At 39.8% G+C, this 19,322-nt stretch overlaps 1 protein-coding gene across 1 annotated transcript; it reads left to right on the forward strand.

Annotated features, from left to right (window-relative positions):
* Positions 1-3,729: 3,729 nt before the first annotated feature.
* Positions 3,730-19,322, forward strand: ivd (isovaleryl-CoA dehydrogenase). The gene is made up of 12 exons (XM_049595749.1): positions 3,730-4,032; positions 9,178-9,267; positions 9,422-9,473; positions 9,744-9,913; positions 10,019-10,112; positions 14,548-14,678; positions 14,799-14,895; positions 15,071-15,164; positions 16,468-16,549; positions 16,712-16,816; positions 17,375-17,447; positions 18,495-19,322. Exons 1-12 carry the CDS (start codon positions 3,901-3,903, stop codon positions 18,626-18,628), a joined length of 1,254 nt encoding a protein of 417 aa, XP_049451706.1. The 5' UTR covers positions 3,730-3,900; the 3' UTR covers positions 18,629-19,322.

The raw sequence follows: 19,322 nt of genomic DNA on the forward strand, positions 1-19,322 counted from the left end.
ACATGGTTTTCTTGTCTCGTCTCGTCTCGTCTCGTCTCATTTGTCTCGTTCGTCTCGTTCGTCTTTTCTGTTTTTGGTAAAATAGTCTGTAATCTGTAACCCAGCCAACATTTGTCTGTGGGGCCCATGTGGGTAGTAAATGGGCTGAAAATTGGGCCTTTAAGGGATTGTCAGTGGGTTCCATAATGGCCCCATGCCAATTGCCCACATGGGTGAGACCATTTTCGGCTCACCCACTTGGTACCCAGGTAGCTGTAGCATAACCCATGTGTGGGGGTTTCCCTTGATATTTTTATCATATACAGGTATGCAATGATGATTGTTGGGTAACATGTATGTTGATGTTGTCTAATGTCAAGTCTCTATTTGATCATGTGACAAGACGATACAACACAGGAGGTAGTTTAGGTGCAAAATCTCTCAAGACCGACAAGCGGAACACATTTTATGGCTTTTATAAGCAGTTGCCATTGGTATGTGTATGCGCCTTACAAGTAGTAACTCGCATGCACTAGGGTCCATCACAATAGCATGCGCTGGGGCCCGTGGTAACTACCTAACGCCACTGGTTCAACTAGACCGACAACAGAAAGGTCAGAACCAAACTATACGGCTAGAATTAAAGAAATCACTAGTCACTGTAAAAGAACGTGGGAACTTCCTGCTTCAGAGTCAAGTGCACAATAATACTTAGAATGAGCTGGAATGAATAGACGTGTTGCTTTAGCAAAGCTGTTCCTCAAACTTCACAGTAGAAACAGAAGGTTAGTCTTGGGGTTGCACTGTTGGAATTGGATACGGGAACATCAGATGACCACAGACTGTAAAATTCACAGTCTGAACCAATTCAATATATCCACTAAGAGACTGCAGATGGCCCAAAGACAAAGAGATTCCCAACATATTTACAGCCCATTATCACTGTTATAGTTCAGTAATGGTTAAGGGTCACTTAGGATTCAAAATCGAAGGATAATTCGGGAAAGATGCTTCAGACAGTGTTCTCCCCTGACATGCAACACTGTGGGGATATCGACTAAACTGAAGTTTTGATCATTTAGATATTCTTCTTCTTTTGGGACCGAAACTCTTTCACCACATTTGGTGTCTGAATCATATTGGTTTATCTCTGTTAAATTTGCTGTTATTAAAGGTTAAAGCTTTTAGGTTGTCTGCACCCACAGGCTTGAACAATCTGCTCTTAAGCTTCAAGACATGGTGACCCTGAATGAGTTTAAAACCACAGTGAAATCTGTTGAGGTCAGGCTGCCTGTGTGCAACTGTCTTATCTGGTCATTTTATGTTGATTTGGTGGTTTTGTCTCAATTAGCCCCTCAGCATGGAAGGAGAAAGCTGCTCGGCTTCATACAGTTGTCTCTGACATTCTCCTTGTTGATGTGCACCACCCTCAGCCACTGGACCCCAGTGCCCTTCCCTCAGCGGGGGCGACTGCCTGATGTCCTGCTTCTGCATGGATAGTGTTGTTAAATGTTGGTAGATGAATGATTTTAGTATCTAATCTTAAACAAATCTACTAAATCATTAAGATAAAGTAGTAATTTTTTTGCAGTTTTAAATCTTTGAAAGTCCAAGTAACGTCCTTAGTGTCCTCACAATAATGTCTTCACTGTCCGTTCTCTCGTGTTTCAAGTCTCACTTCATGTCAGTAGTTTCCATGTGTACCCACGCTGGAAATCTTATTCGGTTTCTATTAGTTACTTTTTACTTTTCAGTTCCCAAATCAAGGAAACAAATGGGAACAGTCTGCACTTGTACAAAAAGACTTAATCGCCCACAAACACAGAATCACAAAAATACCAGCAGCTCACTAAAGATTTATCCGCAGCCAAGACAGAATATCATTCATGTCTTCTCCAATATGAACAAGCAAACACACTTTCAGTGGAGGAAGAGTTCCAGATATGTCATCCCAAATGCACACACACACTTTCTTCTTCAAAATGATAGAGAGAAATTTAGTCTTTGATACTTTGATGGATCAAAAGGCAGTCTTCTCTTCAAGTCTCAGCTCAAAAGTTTTCCTTATCATTCCTCATCTCTTCATTCATGATCTGACCTTTTCCACCCCCATCCTCTTTTTTTACATTTATCTCACCTGCATGCACACATCCAGGCCCACATACTGTACATACACAGGCACACATGTACATAATGAGTGCATGAGCATTTTTTTTCTTCTCTATCTCCATCAGTGACGTAGTTCTTCTTCCCTTTCCCTTGCCCTCTGGCCTCTTCTTCCTCTCTGTGGTAAGCTGAAGCTGCTGCTGTCATACTTAAATATGAGCAAATAAATCAAGAACAGAGGCACAATGACTGACACATTAAAGGAAGAATAAAAACACTGATAATACAGCCTGTGAAAGAGGATATGTATTTTAATGATTGAGGTAAATTAATGAGCTACATCAAGTAATAACAACTCTAAGGTGTGCTGAATTAACAGTCAGGTAATGCTGCCTTAGGGGCCTCAAAACTCCAGGGGTCACAAACGCTCAGGCTTAATCTTAAAGCAATACTTCACCCACAAAATCATCATTGGTGTTTCAGTTAGTCATGCTGTTACTGTGACTTTGTGAGGATTTTTTTTGTTTTTGCACACCTCCAAAAAAAAAAAAAAAGGCAAACATTTTAATTTACTGATTACTGGGGGACCACATTTAACAACAGCAAAACTTAAACAAATCATCCTTTTACAAATTCTCACACATTTAAAACTCAGCTGAAGGTTAAACTCTTCTATGCTCTCTTCAAAGCCAGACTCTAATACTAAGGTTTTTTTGTGAGAAGACATGTTTGGGAAGTATGAGCAGACAAATAAGACTTAGAGTTTGTAAATATTTGTTTTGATAAAGTTTTGCTGTTGCTGCAATTAATCAATAAATTAAAATGTTTGCTATTTTTTGTGGAGGCATGCAAAAAAAAAAAAAACCCAAAGTTTTCTTTACAAATTTAAGGTAACAGAGACTGTGACTATTTGCAACTGATTTAGCAGGTGTGTTTTAGTCTAATTAAAAAAAAATGAAAAAGAAAAAAATAGTTTAGGCCTTTTTGTTTCAGTTTTGTACTTACATGTTGCATATTGAGAAATTAATTTGATCAAATTGGCACACATCAAGTCTGGGGCCAGGTGTACAGTTTTACACAGTAAATGGGAAGAACTGAGGAGCCAGCAGGACACTGGGGGACACCAGGCAGGTTACTCATGCTATGCACTCATGGGCAGACTACGAGACAGCGGTGACCCCACCACCTCTCTCACAACGAAGCAAGACACACAGATTGTTGGTGGTTTTGCATTTCTTTGTAGTTATGCATTCTTTTGTGGGTTTGTGTCTCTTTGACTTAATATTTTTGTCTTTTTTTGTTGTCTTGTGTCTTTCTGTGGTCATATTGAGTGCCATCCTCATCAGTATGAGTTAATTTGACATTTGACTTTTTGCAAGTGAGGGCCACAGGGCCCCCTGCCACTTTGGGCCCCTGGACCTATGCCCAGTTGGCCCGTTCTATAATCCACACATGCACTAAGAGACACAAAACATTTTATGTCTCAATCAAATGTGAAATTAACTTTAAATATTAACTGGTGTGGTTGTATTTCAACTGCCTTGCTGCCAGTTAGCAGATCTTCTGACATGCCCTCTCAGTCCAGCAGGTGGCGGTAATGCTCCAATACACTAGTTTACAAAGCGCCAATAAGCAGACAGAAGAAGAGGAAGCATCCGTGCAGCCCGTGTGAGTGACGTTTACGGTCCTGGTAAATAGTAGCAGAGTGAGACCTCTGACTTTGTTTCTGCTAAGGGGCAGCTAACCCAGAGTCTGACAGGGTGACAACTTTTGTTTTATTTCCCTCTTCTAACCTGTCAGTCTGCAAGTAGCACCATGTTTGCCGTCAGAAACGCTCTCCGCCTCGGCTCCAGGCTGTCCATCCCCACGGTGGCGAGGAGAGGATGCGCCGGGGCTGCCATCCCAGTGGACGACGTGGTAAATGGACTCACCGAGGACCAGATACAGGTTAGCTAACGAGCAGCTCAAAGTTCACCTATCTGCGCACATAAGCAGAAAATGATTAAAAAAATAAAGTCTCACAGTCCCATGAAGCAAAGGTGCGGTGTGGTTTAATAAGTTTAACGGACAAAAGAAGACGGTTATTTAAGGTGCGCATGACGTGATGACATAACGGCTAACAGGAGACCTTGGTGTTAGCCGACGAAGCTAAGCTAACCACTCTGCTAATAGATGTTTCGCACTCTGCATCTACATAATGTCAGTCCAGAACAATCTAGTTTACACATATTTAATTACTAAAGCAAGTAACAGTAATCATTTCTCAATGAGCAGCGTTTTGGGCTTGAACAGCTTGATTTAGCACTGTTAGCCGTGCTAGCTAGCTCTACTGCTACCAGCTAATTCATCGTAATAAAAAGTTAGTAAGTGTTGAAAAAAGGCTCATTGAATCGAGATTTATCAACTCAACACAAGGTGACACCAGGTCAGTGATACTTGGCACCAAGTCAAAGAGACTGGACACTGGCTGGGCGGAGGAGGGCAGGGGGTGGAGATCATATACAGGATTTGATTGGGTGAAAGTGGCTGTCCTCCTGCCCTGGTTGTTATGAAGCTGAATACTGTAAAGTGAGGTTTTTTTTGCATACTGTGAAATACATCTTAGCATATTTACCTGTAACGTAAACAGCACTCAGTCTTCCATGCAGCCAGATGAAGAAGGGACATGGGAACTAATGCTTTCCAGTTGTCAGTCCTGTTACAACCCTGGGGAAAAAGGTTGGGATGTTGTGTAAATAAAAACAGAAGGCAGTGATTTGCAAATCCCCTTTAACCTGTATTCAGCTGAACACAATCCAAAGACGAGATATATATACATATATATTTACATATATGTTAGGGGTGTAACGGTACACAAAAATCTCGGTTCGGTACCTCGGTACACAAGTCACGTTTCGTTTTTTTTTTCAGTACAGTAATAAAAAAAAATAGACAACTATTAAATATCTTTTACTTATTGGTAACCTTATTAAAACATACCACCACAGCAGTTAACTCCTTTTACACAATTTTTGAATGAAACAAATATATATAAAATCCTGCTTTTTCACATTGTTTGAATGAAAATAGAAATATAAAAGTGAAAACTAAAATCCTGCTGTTTTTTTAACACATTTTTTGAATGAAAAATATAAATATACATTTCTGCTTTAACAGTTTTACTCAATTAAAATAAAAAGTATAGTGCAGCTGGTCAGTTTTAAAGCCTGCTCAGATTCAGTTTTACTAGGAACTTACTTAGCTTTCCCACTTTGTTAAAGTGCAGTAAACAAAACATGCTTATATCTAAAGTGCAGCTTAAACAATTTTTACTCAACTCCAATGGCGCTGATTATTTCTTTACCGCGATGGTCAGGGAAACGCTCTTTCTTTTTAAACGACGACAATATCGTAGTTTGCACCAGATTGCTCTTTCTAGTCGTGCTGGTTAACGTTCAAACTCGGGTGGTGTCGCTTTAGATGCGTTAGCATGTTAGACGTGTTTCCAAGTACATACCCGACCGCTGTTCTGCAGTGTCAGCACACTGCTTTTGTCTTGTCAACTTGTTTATTTCCATCTTTGTATTTTACCCTGAAACCAAAGTGTTCCCAAACGGAGGACTTAAGGTTTGCGGGTGGGTCTCCAGGTTCGTCAGGCTCACTTGCCATGTTGTCAAAATACGAGAATGCGCTGCACAAAGTGAAAGCGGAGATTTACGGGACTCGGTCCGTCACTCAATTATGTCCGTCGGGGAACTAGATATTTTAAATGGTTCGGCTCGCAAAAACGGAATTAAAATAAAACAAAATAAAATAATATCCTGTGCCCAATAATTTGGTACAGGGTCATGCCGAACCAAAAGTCGCGTACTGAACTGTTCGACACAAATACATGTACCGTTACGGCCCTTATATATTTATATATATATATATATATATATATATATATATATAGTTCAAGTAGATAAACTTTATTGTTTTTTGTAAATATACTCTTGCTCTGAATTTAATGCCTGCAACACACTTCCTTCAAAGTTGGGCTTGTCTACCACTGTGTTACATCACCTTTTCTTTTACACACTTTGGTAATGGAGGACACTAATTGTTGAAGTTTTGCTTTTGCTATGTGACTGCAGTTGCTCAACAGTCTGGGGTTGCCATATGTTGTGCTGCACAATGCACTAAACATTTTCAATAGGAGAGAGGTTTGGACTGCAGGCTGCCAGTCTAGCACCCACACTCCTTTACTTCAAAGCCACACTGTTGTAACACATGCAGAACGCTGCTTGGCATTATCTTGCTTGACTACGCAGGCACGTCCCTGTAAAAGACCTCGTCTGGATGGCAGCATATGTTGCTCTAAAACCTGTATGTACCTTAAGTGTTTATGGTGACTTAACAAATACACCAACCTATGATGCCACGGGCACTGACACACCCCCATCACAAGTGCTGGCTTTTTAACTTTGTGCTGGTAATGGTCTAGATCAGTGGTTCCCAACTGGTCCAGCCATGGGGTCAAGATTTCTCTTTAGTCATTAGCTCAAGGTCCACACAGTTTAATATATTACGCAACATACTTGTATTTGTCTATGTTGTCAAAGTAGTTTGCTGTCTCTGATAAGTACCTGTCTGTTTGTCATTCATTTTACAGCAGGAAATGGCACTTCAAAATAAAACCTCTGTGCAGAAAATGTACTGTACTTCAAAATAAAGTGTGTTTTTTTTACAGACTTGACACAATCGTGAGTCACTTTTGGACCACGACCCACCAGTTGGGAACCACTGGTCTAGATGGTCTTATTCCTCTGTAGCTTGGAGTACATGACGTCTTTGATTTCCAAAAACAATTTGAAATGTGGACCTGTCAGACCACAGCACACTTCCCACTTTGTATCAGTCCATCTCAGATGAAAGAATATAAATGAACTTCCGGCGCTCATGTGTGGAGCAGGAATGAATGCACTTGAATTGAGCTAAAAATCCTTTATTCAAAACTCAGCTACTTGCATTAAACCACCGACAAGTTTGAAGCCTAAGGTCTCAAGATTCAAGCAAACATTTCTCAGATGAGCTCAGGCCCTGAGAAGTCGGCAGCATTTCTGGATGTTGTTGATATATAGCTTTCACTTTGCATGGTTGAGTCTTAACTTGTATTTGTAGATGCAACAGTGTACTGTGTTTACCGACTATGGTTTTCCAGAGTGTTCTCAAGCCTATGTAGTGATATCCTTTTATGCAATCATGTCAATTTAATGCAGTGTCGCCTGAGGGGGTCGAAGATTCTCAGGCAATTAATGTTGGTTAATCTTGCCCTTTATGTGCAGAGATTTATCCACATTTTCTGAATCTTTTGAGGATCATAAGGACTGTAGATGGTGAAATCCCGAAACTCCTGGACTTTGAGACCCTGAACTGTTTGCACTACACAGTTTTTCATAAAGCGACCGTCCGTGCTTGTGAACATCTGAGCCTTTCGAGGATGTCCCTTTCACACCCAATAATGATACTTTAATCTGTTACCATTAACCTGTTTACCTCTGGAACAAGCCAAACAGAGGTTTTTGAGCATCCCACAACTTTCTCAGTCTTTCATTGCCCCTGTCCCAACTTTTTTGGAACATGTTGCAGGCATCAAATTCAGAATGAGTGAGCATTTACAATAAACAACATTGAATATCTTCTATCAGTACTGTATTCAACTGAATATAATGATAATAACTTTATTTGTAGAGCACTTTCCGAGCTGAAGTGCGTTCCAAGGGGCGGAAAATACAAAACAAAAGTGATACTAATAAAACACAAGCATCTATGTACACCTACACCAACATATACACTTAAACACATGTATACCTGTAAGCATGCATACATATACACATGGCTGCAAATACACACACTCCCATACACACAATATGTCTATCAACTGTCAGCAAAGGCCAGCCTGTAAAAGTAAGTTTTTAGATGAGTTTTAAAAACGTGAACAGAGTCAGCTGATCTGATGCTCAGTGGGATGCTGTTCCAAAGCTGAGGAGCAAGAACTGAAAAGGCTCGATCACCCTTTGTCTTTAACCTGGACTCTGGAACAGTTAGAAAACCCAGACTGGCAGACCTGAGGGGCCTGTTTGGACAGTACAGTTTATGTTTGTGCCAGATTTACTCATGCAGGCTAATTTTCACCTGCAGTCTCTGGCAGGTTGATGGTATGTGTATATAAGAGACTTTAAAATAACATACAAAAGCACAGACGCACATACACACAGATGAAAGTGGATTGATGACATGTCCATAGAAGGGCACATGACCACAGAGCAAGCATGCAACCATAGACAAGGCACATAAGCAAAAACAACAAGACATAAGCACTGATAATAAAACAATGACCATAACCATATAACCACACACATTAAGAATGTACTACATGAAACACAACATAGACCAAAGCACAACCACAAACCACAAACAAACACACAGGGGCACAAAGCAAAGCACATAAGCAAGGACGACAGCGCACGAGTACAATTAGCAAGACAGTGACATCACCATAAAACCAAAGCGCATTAAGGTACCATTCAAAAGCACATAAACTTTAATATACAGTGAGAAAATGATCATGACAATGTGTTTTCATGACCTGTGAATCATCAGTGTGAGAAGCTCAGTTATATACTCCAGTGCCAGATCATTGAGAGCCTTGTGATTAAATAACTATAAAATGGATTCTGAAATAGACAGGAAGCCAATGTAGGGAAGTCTAGCTGCTGAATTCTGAACGATTTGGAGCTGATGTATAGCTTGAGTGCATAGGCAGGTCAACAAGGCATTACAGTAATCAAGACAGGAGGATATAAGAGCATGTATTATTGTCTCTGTGTTATTGAAGGACAGAAATGACCTACATTTAAAGATATTCCTCAGCTGGTAAAAACAAGACTGGACTACATTCTTTATATGATGCCCCAGGATCAAATTACTGTCCAGAAGAACACCCAGATTTTATGGTGTCGAAAAAGATTTCTGTTTTTATTTGTGTTTCACACAGCACCTCAACTTCTTTGGAATCAAGGTTATGATAAAATAATGACATTTATTGTTCATGTTGTCTCTTTTGCACAGCTCAGACAGACGATTCGTAAGTTCTGTGCAGAGAAGCTTGCGCCTTACGCTGACGAGATTGACAAGACAAATGAATTCCCAGGAATGCGGGTGAGTTAAAGCACTCCATTGCACACAGTGCCTGTAGTTTCTTGAGTTGAATAGTTCATAAAGTTGTGGTATTGTCATGAACGTAATGCAACAGTGCACCATATCTAGTGCAGGATTTCTGCCTTGGTAAGTTCTTGTGTTTTCTCTCCATCAGACTTTTTGGAAAGAAATGGGGGAGATGGGATTCCTTGGGATGACTGCTCCAGGTAAGACCGCTGGAGTAAAGTTAAGAAGTAGCTGCCAGAGGTGAGACCATGTCAGTTTTTTCAAGTCCAATTGAAGTCACAAGTTGGGTTGCAAGCCTTTTTGATTTTCTCAAGTCCAACTTAAAGTCATCAAACCTGTGCATTGAGTCTGACACAAGTCCAAGTCATGTGACGCAAGTTCACACCTCTGGTAGCTGCATCACATCTTCTCATAGGAAACTGGTCCTCTTAGTGTTTTAAAGTTGATTTAATCTCTACATGTCTTTCCAGAGGAGTATGGGGGCACAGGATTGGGCTACCTTGACCATGTCATTGTAATGGAGGAAATATCACGGGTGTCTGCAGCCATTGCTCTCAGTTACGGTGCCCACTCTAACCTATGCGTCAACCAGATGGTACGCCACGGCAACAAAAAACAGAAGGAGAAGTACTTGCCAAAGGTCAGGACCAAAACAGCTCATGCTCTGCATTATAAACTGTCTGAAAAATACAAAACTAAAATGGATTCAATTCTTCATTCTCATGTTTGTCTTTCCTGTTGCCAGTTAATGACAGGAGAGCACGTAGGAGCCCTGGCCATGAGTGAACCCAATGCTGGCTCTGATGTCGTATCAATGAAACTCAGAGCCAAGAAGGAAGGTGGGACACCCTCTGCATTAGTTTTAAGTTATCCTGTATTTTGCTTGTTGTCTTTACTTCTATTGATATTAGTAGTTTATATACCTCTTGTTATTTCTTTCTTACTTTTTTCTTTTTATCAGTACGTATTCACGTCTTTGTGCAGCTGCAGCACCTGATGCCTATCTTGTCTTTTAGTTCATATATTTATACTCAAACATATATACACTACAGGACTACCTTCTAAAGTATATCACCATCAAATATTGCTAGATATGCTGTTTTGCTGCAGATCATGAATTAGTCATTTCTCGGGCTTTATACTGACTCAGGGTTTGACAAAAACAGTGTTGGCATTTAGCCCTTTTCACATTGAATATTACACTTAAAGTGACTCCAGCTCAGCAAGGTGGTGTGTGTGGTGGATGGCCAGTGACTATATGTAGAGAGATCTGCAATTTTCAAGACGGCAGCAAAGAAAAAAGTTACAACCTGTTAATGATTTAGTTCTGTGAGGCCACAGACTTAACCTCTGACAGATAGAGTGTCGTGTGGTGTGTGTATTTAATTTACAGGTCCAGTGTGTAGGAAGCAGGGGGATATGTTGGCAGAAATCGAATATAATAAGTATGTTTTCTTTAGTGTATATTCACCTGAAAATAAGAATCATTGTGTTTTCGTTACCTTTGATTAAGCTGTCAATATCTACATGAGCAAGTCCTTGTTTATGGAGATTGCCATGTTGCACCACCATGTTACTACAGTAGCCCAAAATGACAAACCAAACACTGGCTCAAGGTTGTGCTATTAATGTTTTTGCATCAGCCACAGCAGTTAGAAGCTCCTTTGTGACAAGCAGCATGGGAAAAACACAGATTTTTTTTAACATGAAACTGTTATATTCTGTGTTTTTACTGGTTTCAATCACCTGGTCCGTTTGTTTTGGAGAGGAATAGACCTCTGCGGATAATTCATCTCCCAGTAAAAATCTCCTGAACCTTCTGGATCTTAAGTTTTAAGAGACAAAAGGTGAGCACACATTAGCAGGTGCTGGGCTAACGGCCCATACGTGATGTGCCAAATAGTGTAGAAGAAACACTGATTTGTAACGTGAAACTGCTTTATTCAGTGTTTTTATTGGTGTGTGAGTTTGTTTTGGAGAGGAGGAAACTTCTGCGGATAATTTGCTCACATTTAAAAACTTCCTGGATGTCTTAATCCGGGGCTGTTGCCTGTCTTCAAATTGCCAAACAGCATTGGAGAAACACTAACACCTCTGCAGATAGTTCAGGTCCTGGTAAAAACCTCCTGAACAATGAACACTGAAGTAGTTCTAACTTGAGAAGTTTCAACTGGTTGCGATCCTTACTGCTAGACACCACTAAATCCCCTGGTTGTTTGGTTGTTACACACACATCACTTCTCTATCAAGCTATGTAGCCTGATAAGAGAACTATGTAGGGTGCTCATTTGGCAGCTTGATAGAGGGTTCAGAGACAGAGGAAAAACTTCACCTCTTACACAGCATGCATAGAGTTAATACGTTTAGAGTCGCCACATTTTGAATATTTCCTCTTTTTTTTCATTGGCTTTTACTCTGTTGTTTGGAGCATTATTTTCTCAGTTAATAAACTGCAGTGTAGTAAAGTGTAGTGCCCATACACAGCTACAGTAAGATCTCTAGTGGTGGGTTTAAACATTTTACAGGTTTTTGAACTGCACAGTGGCAAAAGGATAAGAAGTAGTTTTGGCTGATTGTGCTCAGAAGAGATCAGCACTTTTATTTTTTCCAAAGGTTCAGTGATTTCCACACACTGCTGTACTAGGAGTACACCGACCATGAGCCAAACCAGCAAAGGGTAAAAATGGCTTAAAGCACCCAAAAAAACAATCAAAGCCACTAAACAAACACTTCAGACACATTAAAGTGACAATGTGAAAGAGGTCACTAACTGATGAGCCTACAGAGAATTGCCATCTGAATCTGCTGCTCTCCTCGGGTTTATGGAGCTTTATAATGAGTTACAGCTCATTGTTTATCTGTGGGATCCACAGCTTTACTGTTTTGGTTCACTCTTACAGTTTACAGCAGTTTACACTCCTTGCTCGGCACCAAACAACAGACACACACCGTTAGAGACTCGCTGGTGAACCCAGTGGAGCATTTATCAGCTATAGAGCCAGACGTTTCCATCAGGAGTTGGTAGAGACTAAAAACAGAGCTGAAAGAGTCAGTATTATTGCTCATATGTTCACCATGTGGTCAAAACACAACTTCAAATGAATGCTTAAAATGCTCTGTAAGTACTGGATGTGTAAATAAGTGTTGACTTAAAGGAAATGGCCACTTCAGAATGAAAATACAGACAGAACTTACTCACCCTCATGCCGACAAGAAGTCCAGTGTAGTTTTTTAATCCACAAAATTCGTTCGGGGTATCGGAGGATAACAGCTAGCCGGATTTTTCCATACACTTGAAGTGCATGGAACCCACATCCAAAATCATTTTGAATATGTAATAAAACTCTGCTAATGCATTTCATAAACGTCAGAACGGCTTGTCCGTTGTAATCCAAGTGCCCTGAAGCCACGGCATGCAAAATTGACTTGAAAAGACATAATTTGCTCCACTTTTATAGCATCATTTCTCACCGTGGTCAGTTAGCCTGCGACTCGCAAGACTTGAGAACAAGAACGTCTCTGAACTGAAGTCTCGCGCGAGTTGCCATGTAAACACAGCACGCCTGCAGTTCCATGCACGTCAAGTGTATGGAAAAATCTGGCTAGCTGTTATCCTCCGATACCCTGAACGAGTTTTGTGGACCAGAAACTACATTGGACTTCTTGTCGACATGAGGGTGAGTTAGTACTGTCTGTATTTTCATTCTAAAGTGGTCATTTCCTTTAAGAGATGATGATATGTCAGTATTGTGTTCATGACTTGTTTCTGCTGCCCCCAAGTGGCCAAAAAATCTGTTACTGCCAGTCACCCCCTCTGGCAGTGAGAGTAGTTTCACAGACACTGGCTATGTTTACATGCAGGCTAATATTCCACTATTATTCTGAATAGAACAATATTGTGAATCTGATGTGGGTCATGTAAACATCTTATTCTGTGTAGATTTTCCGAATTAGGCTTCTTTCTGACCTTAGCATTCCTATAAAGATGTAGGATGTGTCGATATTATTCAGGTTTTATGAACATTCTTTATACATCTTATGCATCTCATTTGGGGTTTTTATTGTAGCTTGCAACACGCTGCCTCTTTTCCTGTTAACTGTCAGCTCTGTGCGTTGTCATAGATGTGTTCTACACAAACCAGTTGGCCAGCTATTTGCAAGCCTGGAGTAGAGATGCATGCCCAAAAGACAAGCCCACATTTCTGATTGGAAGAAGAAAAAACACCTACTTTTAAATATGATGAAAGACTTGGACATTAACAGGTTTTTGGATGTGTGTAAATATCACAACACTGACTTTTCAAAAGTAACCCAAGAGGGAGGCTGTGTTTGCATGGTTGAACATGTCCAAAAATCCTGTTATGATGCAAAGAAGCAAAATTACCAGCAGCTCCAGTGGTTCCACTGTAAACAACAACATGTTAGGTCATGTTAATTGGAGAATGCACAGCTGCATGTTAGCAGGAATATCAGTGGAAAATTCATTTTCATTCGCCATGTTAATAGCTTAGTAGGAATATTGTCTTATTTGGAATAAGGGCAAAAACTGGAATCTTTTGTCCTTGTAAACGTAGTCACCATTGACGCATGGCCATGATGTATACCTGCAGATGAGCTTTTCCCCCTTCCTTTCCCCTTTTTCTCTGGCTCATGGAAAACACGTCACTTCCAGCCAGCACGAGAAAGTCACCACAGACAACTCCGGTATACTGCAAAATAAAGAGAGCTTTCCCCAGCCGTGATAGGCTTATTCAGCATGGTGTAAACTCACACTATCGCACTTCAGTTCAAGAGGCAAAAAGGTGTGAAGAGAGAAGGCACGCAGTGTTTCTCAAATAACCAATTATATAAAAGCAGAAAATTTAAAGTTACACATGTTCACAGAGGTGGAAATATAGTTATGTGCTTTCACAGATGCACCACTAAGTGAGTGTGTGTGTGAGTGAGACTTGTCAGAGTGCCATCAGCTGAAGGGTGTGATGGTTAGGTGGCTGCACCTTCCTTCATGCCTTGTAAAACCTGAGTTATACTGAGTATTTGTGCACGTTTGTACTGGTTTAAATGGACATATTTCCATAATGAGAGAATTTATTGTTGGGCTGTGGCCTATGAGTTTTTATGAGAAGGTAACTATTAACTAACCATAATCACAGGGCTGCACACACACCACCCTGTTAACCTATAAACATTTAAAGATTTCAAGTAGCTGTAAAATATAAATTCTGTTTTAGTTCCACTTCATTTATATTTTGGGTTTGTGTGTTTTTTCCACAGGTGACCACTATGTTCTGAATGGCAACAAGTTCTGGATCACAAACGGGCCAGACGCAGATGTCCTTATAGTTTATGCAAAGACAGACCCAGAGGCCCATCAGAGAGGCATCACAGCTTTCATTGTCGAAAAGGTAAATCTACTCAAGTGAAGTTGTGTTCTTCTATTTTGTCAAATGAATGAATATATATATAAATTCGACACAATGATGTAAAAGGATTAACAGAAGTCTGTGCACGTGTGTATTCTGTAGGGCATGCCTGGATTCTCTACAGCACAGAAGCTCGACAAACTGGGCATGAGGGGCTCCAACACCTGCGAGCTGATCTTTGAAGACTGCAAAATCCCAGGTGTGTGTTTAAGCTTATGTTAACCTGTCTAAAACAGGAGAACTACAGATCTGTTCTTTTTTTCCTCTCTTTATTGGCTCATTTTTTGCGTGTGTGCTGAGTTACCCTTCAGTCTGATTCTCTCTTTATCGTATAGGTTTTTAATTTACCTTGTGTGGATTTTTTTTGTTTGCAGCTGAGAATGTCCTTGGTCCACTGAACAAAGGTGTTTATGTGATGATGAGCGGCTTAGACTTGGAGAGGCTGGTGCTTTCATCGGGACCTATTGGGTAAGTTCATACCAGAAAAAAAAAGCTTATATTATGAACTGTTTGAAAAACGGGAATGTTAATTATGCTGAAAACACACCAAGCAGCATCAAAGTGCAGCTCATGCATGTTCATGTGTTTCAGGCAGGAAGAAATTCTGTGTAACACATGTCACAGGACTCTGTTAACTGATTGGCTGCAGATATTCTCTGGCCACAATGTGCCACTAAAAGTTAAATTGTCCCCAGCTTTTTTGGGTCATTCTTTGCGACTTGTATTGTAATGTAATGTAACTGTAATTGTATACTGCAAAATGGGCGTTATCTTTGTGTTCTCCAGCATATTTGTAACACATTAAGCTTCTGTTTTGCTCAGTGCTGTCTGTTATTTGCCTGAATCACTTATCAGTCTGACCATTGGATTTGAATATAAGAGGAGATAAAATAAAATAAGCCTTTATTGATCCTCAGAGGGTAAATTTAGTTCTTGCAGCATCACAAGGACAGAAATAAACACAGATTAATGAATAATAAATACATTTAAGATAAATAATAAGAGGTATATAAAACATAAATTAGAATAGAAGTAAAAGTAGTGACTACACGAGCAATTAAAGACAAAAATTATGAGGTAAAAATGACTGTGATGTGATTAATAGCCACAGTATAAGTAAACAGTGTTTACTGTACTTTGTGTTTGTCTGTATTAATAGAGAATTAAACGTTAACATAAAGCTATACAGACTGACAGGTAACTCATTGATTGGGCAGTTTTTGAGAGTGTCATCCTGCATCAGTTCCAAAAATTCCAGTGACTGACAGAAGTTTAAGGAGCTCCTTAATGTTTCTGATGTGCATATTTATGCTCGCTCATTATTAGTATTGTTAGACTGCAAACCGGCAGCATGTTATGAATAATGACTAACAGGTAGAGACAGGGCGACAGGAAATGATTCAAGGCTCATTACTGTGGGAACACTGTCACACACTTTTTAATGGACTTAATGAACTGACAAAGAACAGAGTTGGACACAGACACAGAAGTTTTAACAGCTTTTTAATCAGGGAGAATACCCACGCTAACATGCACATGTGTTAGCACGGTCACAGGATGATTTGCATAAATAGGTCATATACTTTACTTAATACAAATCAATTTTAAGTTAGCTTCCTGAACACATTTCACGCTCAGCAGATGGATTTTTTGGAGTAGTTTAGCTTTAAAATCATGCTCAAATCTCATATCTGCTTTTGTGAAATCCTGTGGTTGGTTTGTTTGCTGTCATACCACAAATTGTCATTACTAAATCATCATTACTTTTAAGCATCATGCAGGCAGTTTTGGACTATGCCATTCCCTACCTGCACGTCAGAGAAGCTTTCGGACAGAAGATCGGACACTTTCAGGTTCAGTCTCCACTTTTTAAAAAATAAATAAATAAATAAATCACAGTAAATATGCTCTGTAAAATGTGATATCTCTGGTGTGAAGCTGGCAGCTATAGAATTCAAAACTGTGATGTGACTTGAGTGAAATTAACATAATGCTCTATGTTAATCTGTGTGCAGCTGATGCAAGGCAAGATGGCTGACATGTACACCAGGCTGAGCTCCTGTCGGCAGTATGTGTACAACGTCGCCCGGGCCTGTGACAAAGGACACTTCAGTGCAATGGTGAGAGGGTGTTTTTGTGTAGTGCTGCAGCACCCTGTTAAGAGGATGTGTGGGTTTTTTTGCGACAAAAGTTGCACTTAAATCAGGGACATTTAAAATGTGTTTGGAGTGGACATCAATGCATCTCTGGAAATGTGTCTTCTTTTAAAGCTTCTGATGAGGATTTTTCCTGTACTGCATTGTTGATTTAGAATCTGTAATTTATTTAAATGGATCTCCTTGAACGGTGTTAAATTCAGTGCATATAGACCGGACATCTTGAAATGGTGTGTTTAACAGGTTTAATGCCAACACAGTACACTACATATCATTTGCGATATGTGAAGCCATAAACTCAGGTGTGTTAGTATGGATGGAGATAATTTGTGAGACAGTGCCATAACACTTGTGTGTGCGGAGATTGTTTTTATTTTGCAACCCTGTTTTTACAATGAAAACATATTAGCGTGAGAGTAGCATAAGTCAGCATCTTATTTAAGTTTTTCTTAAACTGTACTGTGAACGTTGTTTTTCCTTCCACTGCACACAGTGACTGTGTTGCTTGCGTTGTCATTGCAGGACTGTGCTGGAGTGATCCTGTATTGTGCAGAAAACGCAACTCAGGTTGCTCTGGATGGCATTCAGTGTTTGGGTAAGTGTTAAGAAACTGAGTGACTCAAATGAAAATCAAAACCTTTAAATAAAAGCTGTATAGCTAGGAATTTATTCATTTCAGTCACAAGAATTTATTTTATGGACAAAAAAACATTACTGATGCAACATACAGAGATTAGATTCAGATTAAGATGTATCAGGACTACTGAGTGCTTATGTGGTTGATGTGATGACCTCCCTGCTTTGCCGTCATCACTTGATTCTGGATGGAGTCTTGTTGCTGATGTGAAGCTGGTTTGATGTTGACATTGAGGAGGTGGAAGCAGGGCTTGACAGGTGCAGCCCATTTGTTTAATAAATAGCACGCTGACTATGAGTGGCTGCAGTGAAGATACAAGAGATGAGGGTTACTTGACTGGTTATTATGAACATAGAAGGAGTTACCTCTTCAATTATAAACCTGTAGGTTCATATATATTATTATTCTCTATAGAGAAGTGGTAATAAACTACATGTATTATGAATTGATTGAAGCCAAGAGGTGCAGCTTAGTGAGGATAGTAAAAATAATCCTCCTGTGCAATGATGCAGTTGGTGGGTGTAGTTTAGTAGACAGAAAATTTTGAGCACCACAAGCTGAGTGTCATCTAGCATCATTATATTGGAGAGAAGCTGATATCTCCAACACTCACACCAAAACAATCTAGATTGATAAATATCACTACAGGTAAGAGGAACAATACATATTTTCGATTTGGGGGTCAACTGTAGTTTTAAGGTGTAGAGGAGAAAGGATGGAGCAGTTTTCCTGATGTAACTCCTTATATGTTTTATTTTAATGAAAATGTTTGACAGACACGAATCGCTTTCTGAACATGTTACATTTTTTTCGGCCTCCAATTTGCATGCTTATAAAGAATCTGCCTCTTTGTGTTGATGTGATCTATTACCTGTTGACATTTTCACCTCATGCTGAGCTTTGATTAAACATGGTCTCATTCAGCTTGCATTTTATTTCTGCACTCTAAAGCAACACGCTCCATCACCGCACATTAACTTTAATTCACGTGCCACTTGTCAACAGGTGGAAACGGCTACATCAATGACTACCCCATGGGCCGATACTTGCGCGACGCTAAGCTGTATGAAATCGGCGCAGGCACAAGTGAAGTTCGCCGGCTCATTATCGGACGAGGCTTCAACGCCATGTACAAATGAACAGAAGTGAGGAATGGCAATCTCTAAAAGACTGTACGAGTGGTTTGCCGTGGATGAACACAGTTACTCACACCCAGGGCCTTACTATATGACATGTTGCTGCTGTTTGACAGACGTTATTGGATCATGACACGGTCCAGAGTAGTTGTCACAACATATTTTAATTCATATATTTGTATAACATACATGAAATCAGTCAGAGTTGATATTGATGTGTTGGAAGGTGGCTGGTAAGAGACTAATTAAATGTTGATTCAGGACCTTATAACCACTAAAATGCCAATAAAAGCAATAAAATGTTAAGTATTTAACCTTCTGAAAAGGTTGTATGTTCATTGTATTATAGATTATTGAGCCCCCTCGGCAGGTTGAACACTTGTTGTTTTGAACACTCCAAAACTGGGTTATAATACTGAATTAATTATACCATTATATAAGAAGGTAAGCAGGTGAGGAGCGTGATGGAAACTGGTTATTGTTTCTGATCAATAAAAGCATTTTGTTGTAGCATTAGAAAACAGTTTGTCCACTTTGGAAAGCAAACATATTCCACTGGTGTAAACTGTCTGTACAGTCTGACCCTCCTAAAGAGTTATTTGTCTTCTTCTAATTGTAGATGTACAGCGTGAAAATGTATGAAATGATGTAGTTTTGTTTGCCATGAATCAATAAAATCTTTTTTTTTATGTCTTGA

Source organism: Epinephelus fuscoguttatus, linkage group LG14 (assembly GCF_011397635.1).
Source record: "Epinephelus fuscoguttatus linkage group LG14, E.fuscoguttatus.final_Chr_v1".
Taxonomy (NCBI): domain Eukaryota; kingdom Metazoa; phylum Chordata; class Actinopteri; order Perciformes; family Serranidae; genus Epinephelus; species Epinephelus fuscoguttatus.

What these genes read in the sequence shown, in the direction of transcription:
- ivd (XM_049595749.1), top strand. Translation starts at nt 3,901, where the DNA reads ATGTTTGCCGTCAGAAACGCTCTCCGCCTCGGCTCCAGGCTGTCCATC. An exon ending in AGGAGAAGTACTTGCCAAAG is followed by an intron (nt 9,914 to 10,018) that starts GTCAGGACCAAA and finishes TCCTGTTGCCAG; the next exon opens with TTAATGACAGGAGAGCACGT. An exon ending in AAGGACACTTCAGTGCAATG is followed by an intron (nt 16,817 to 17,374) that starts GTGAGAGGGTGT and finishes TTGTCATTGCAG; the next exon opens with GACTGTGCTGGAGTGATCCT.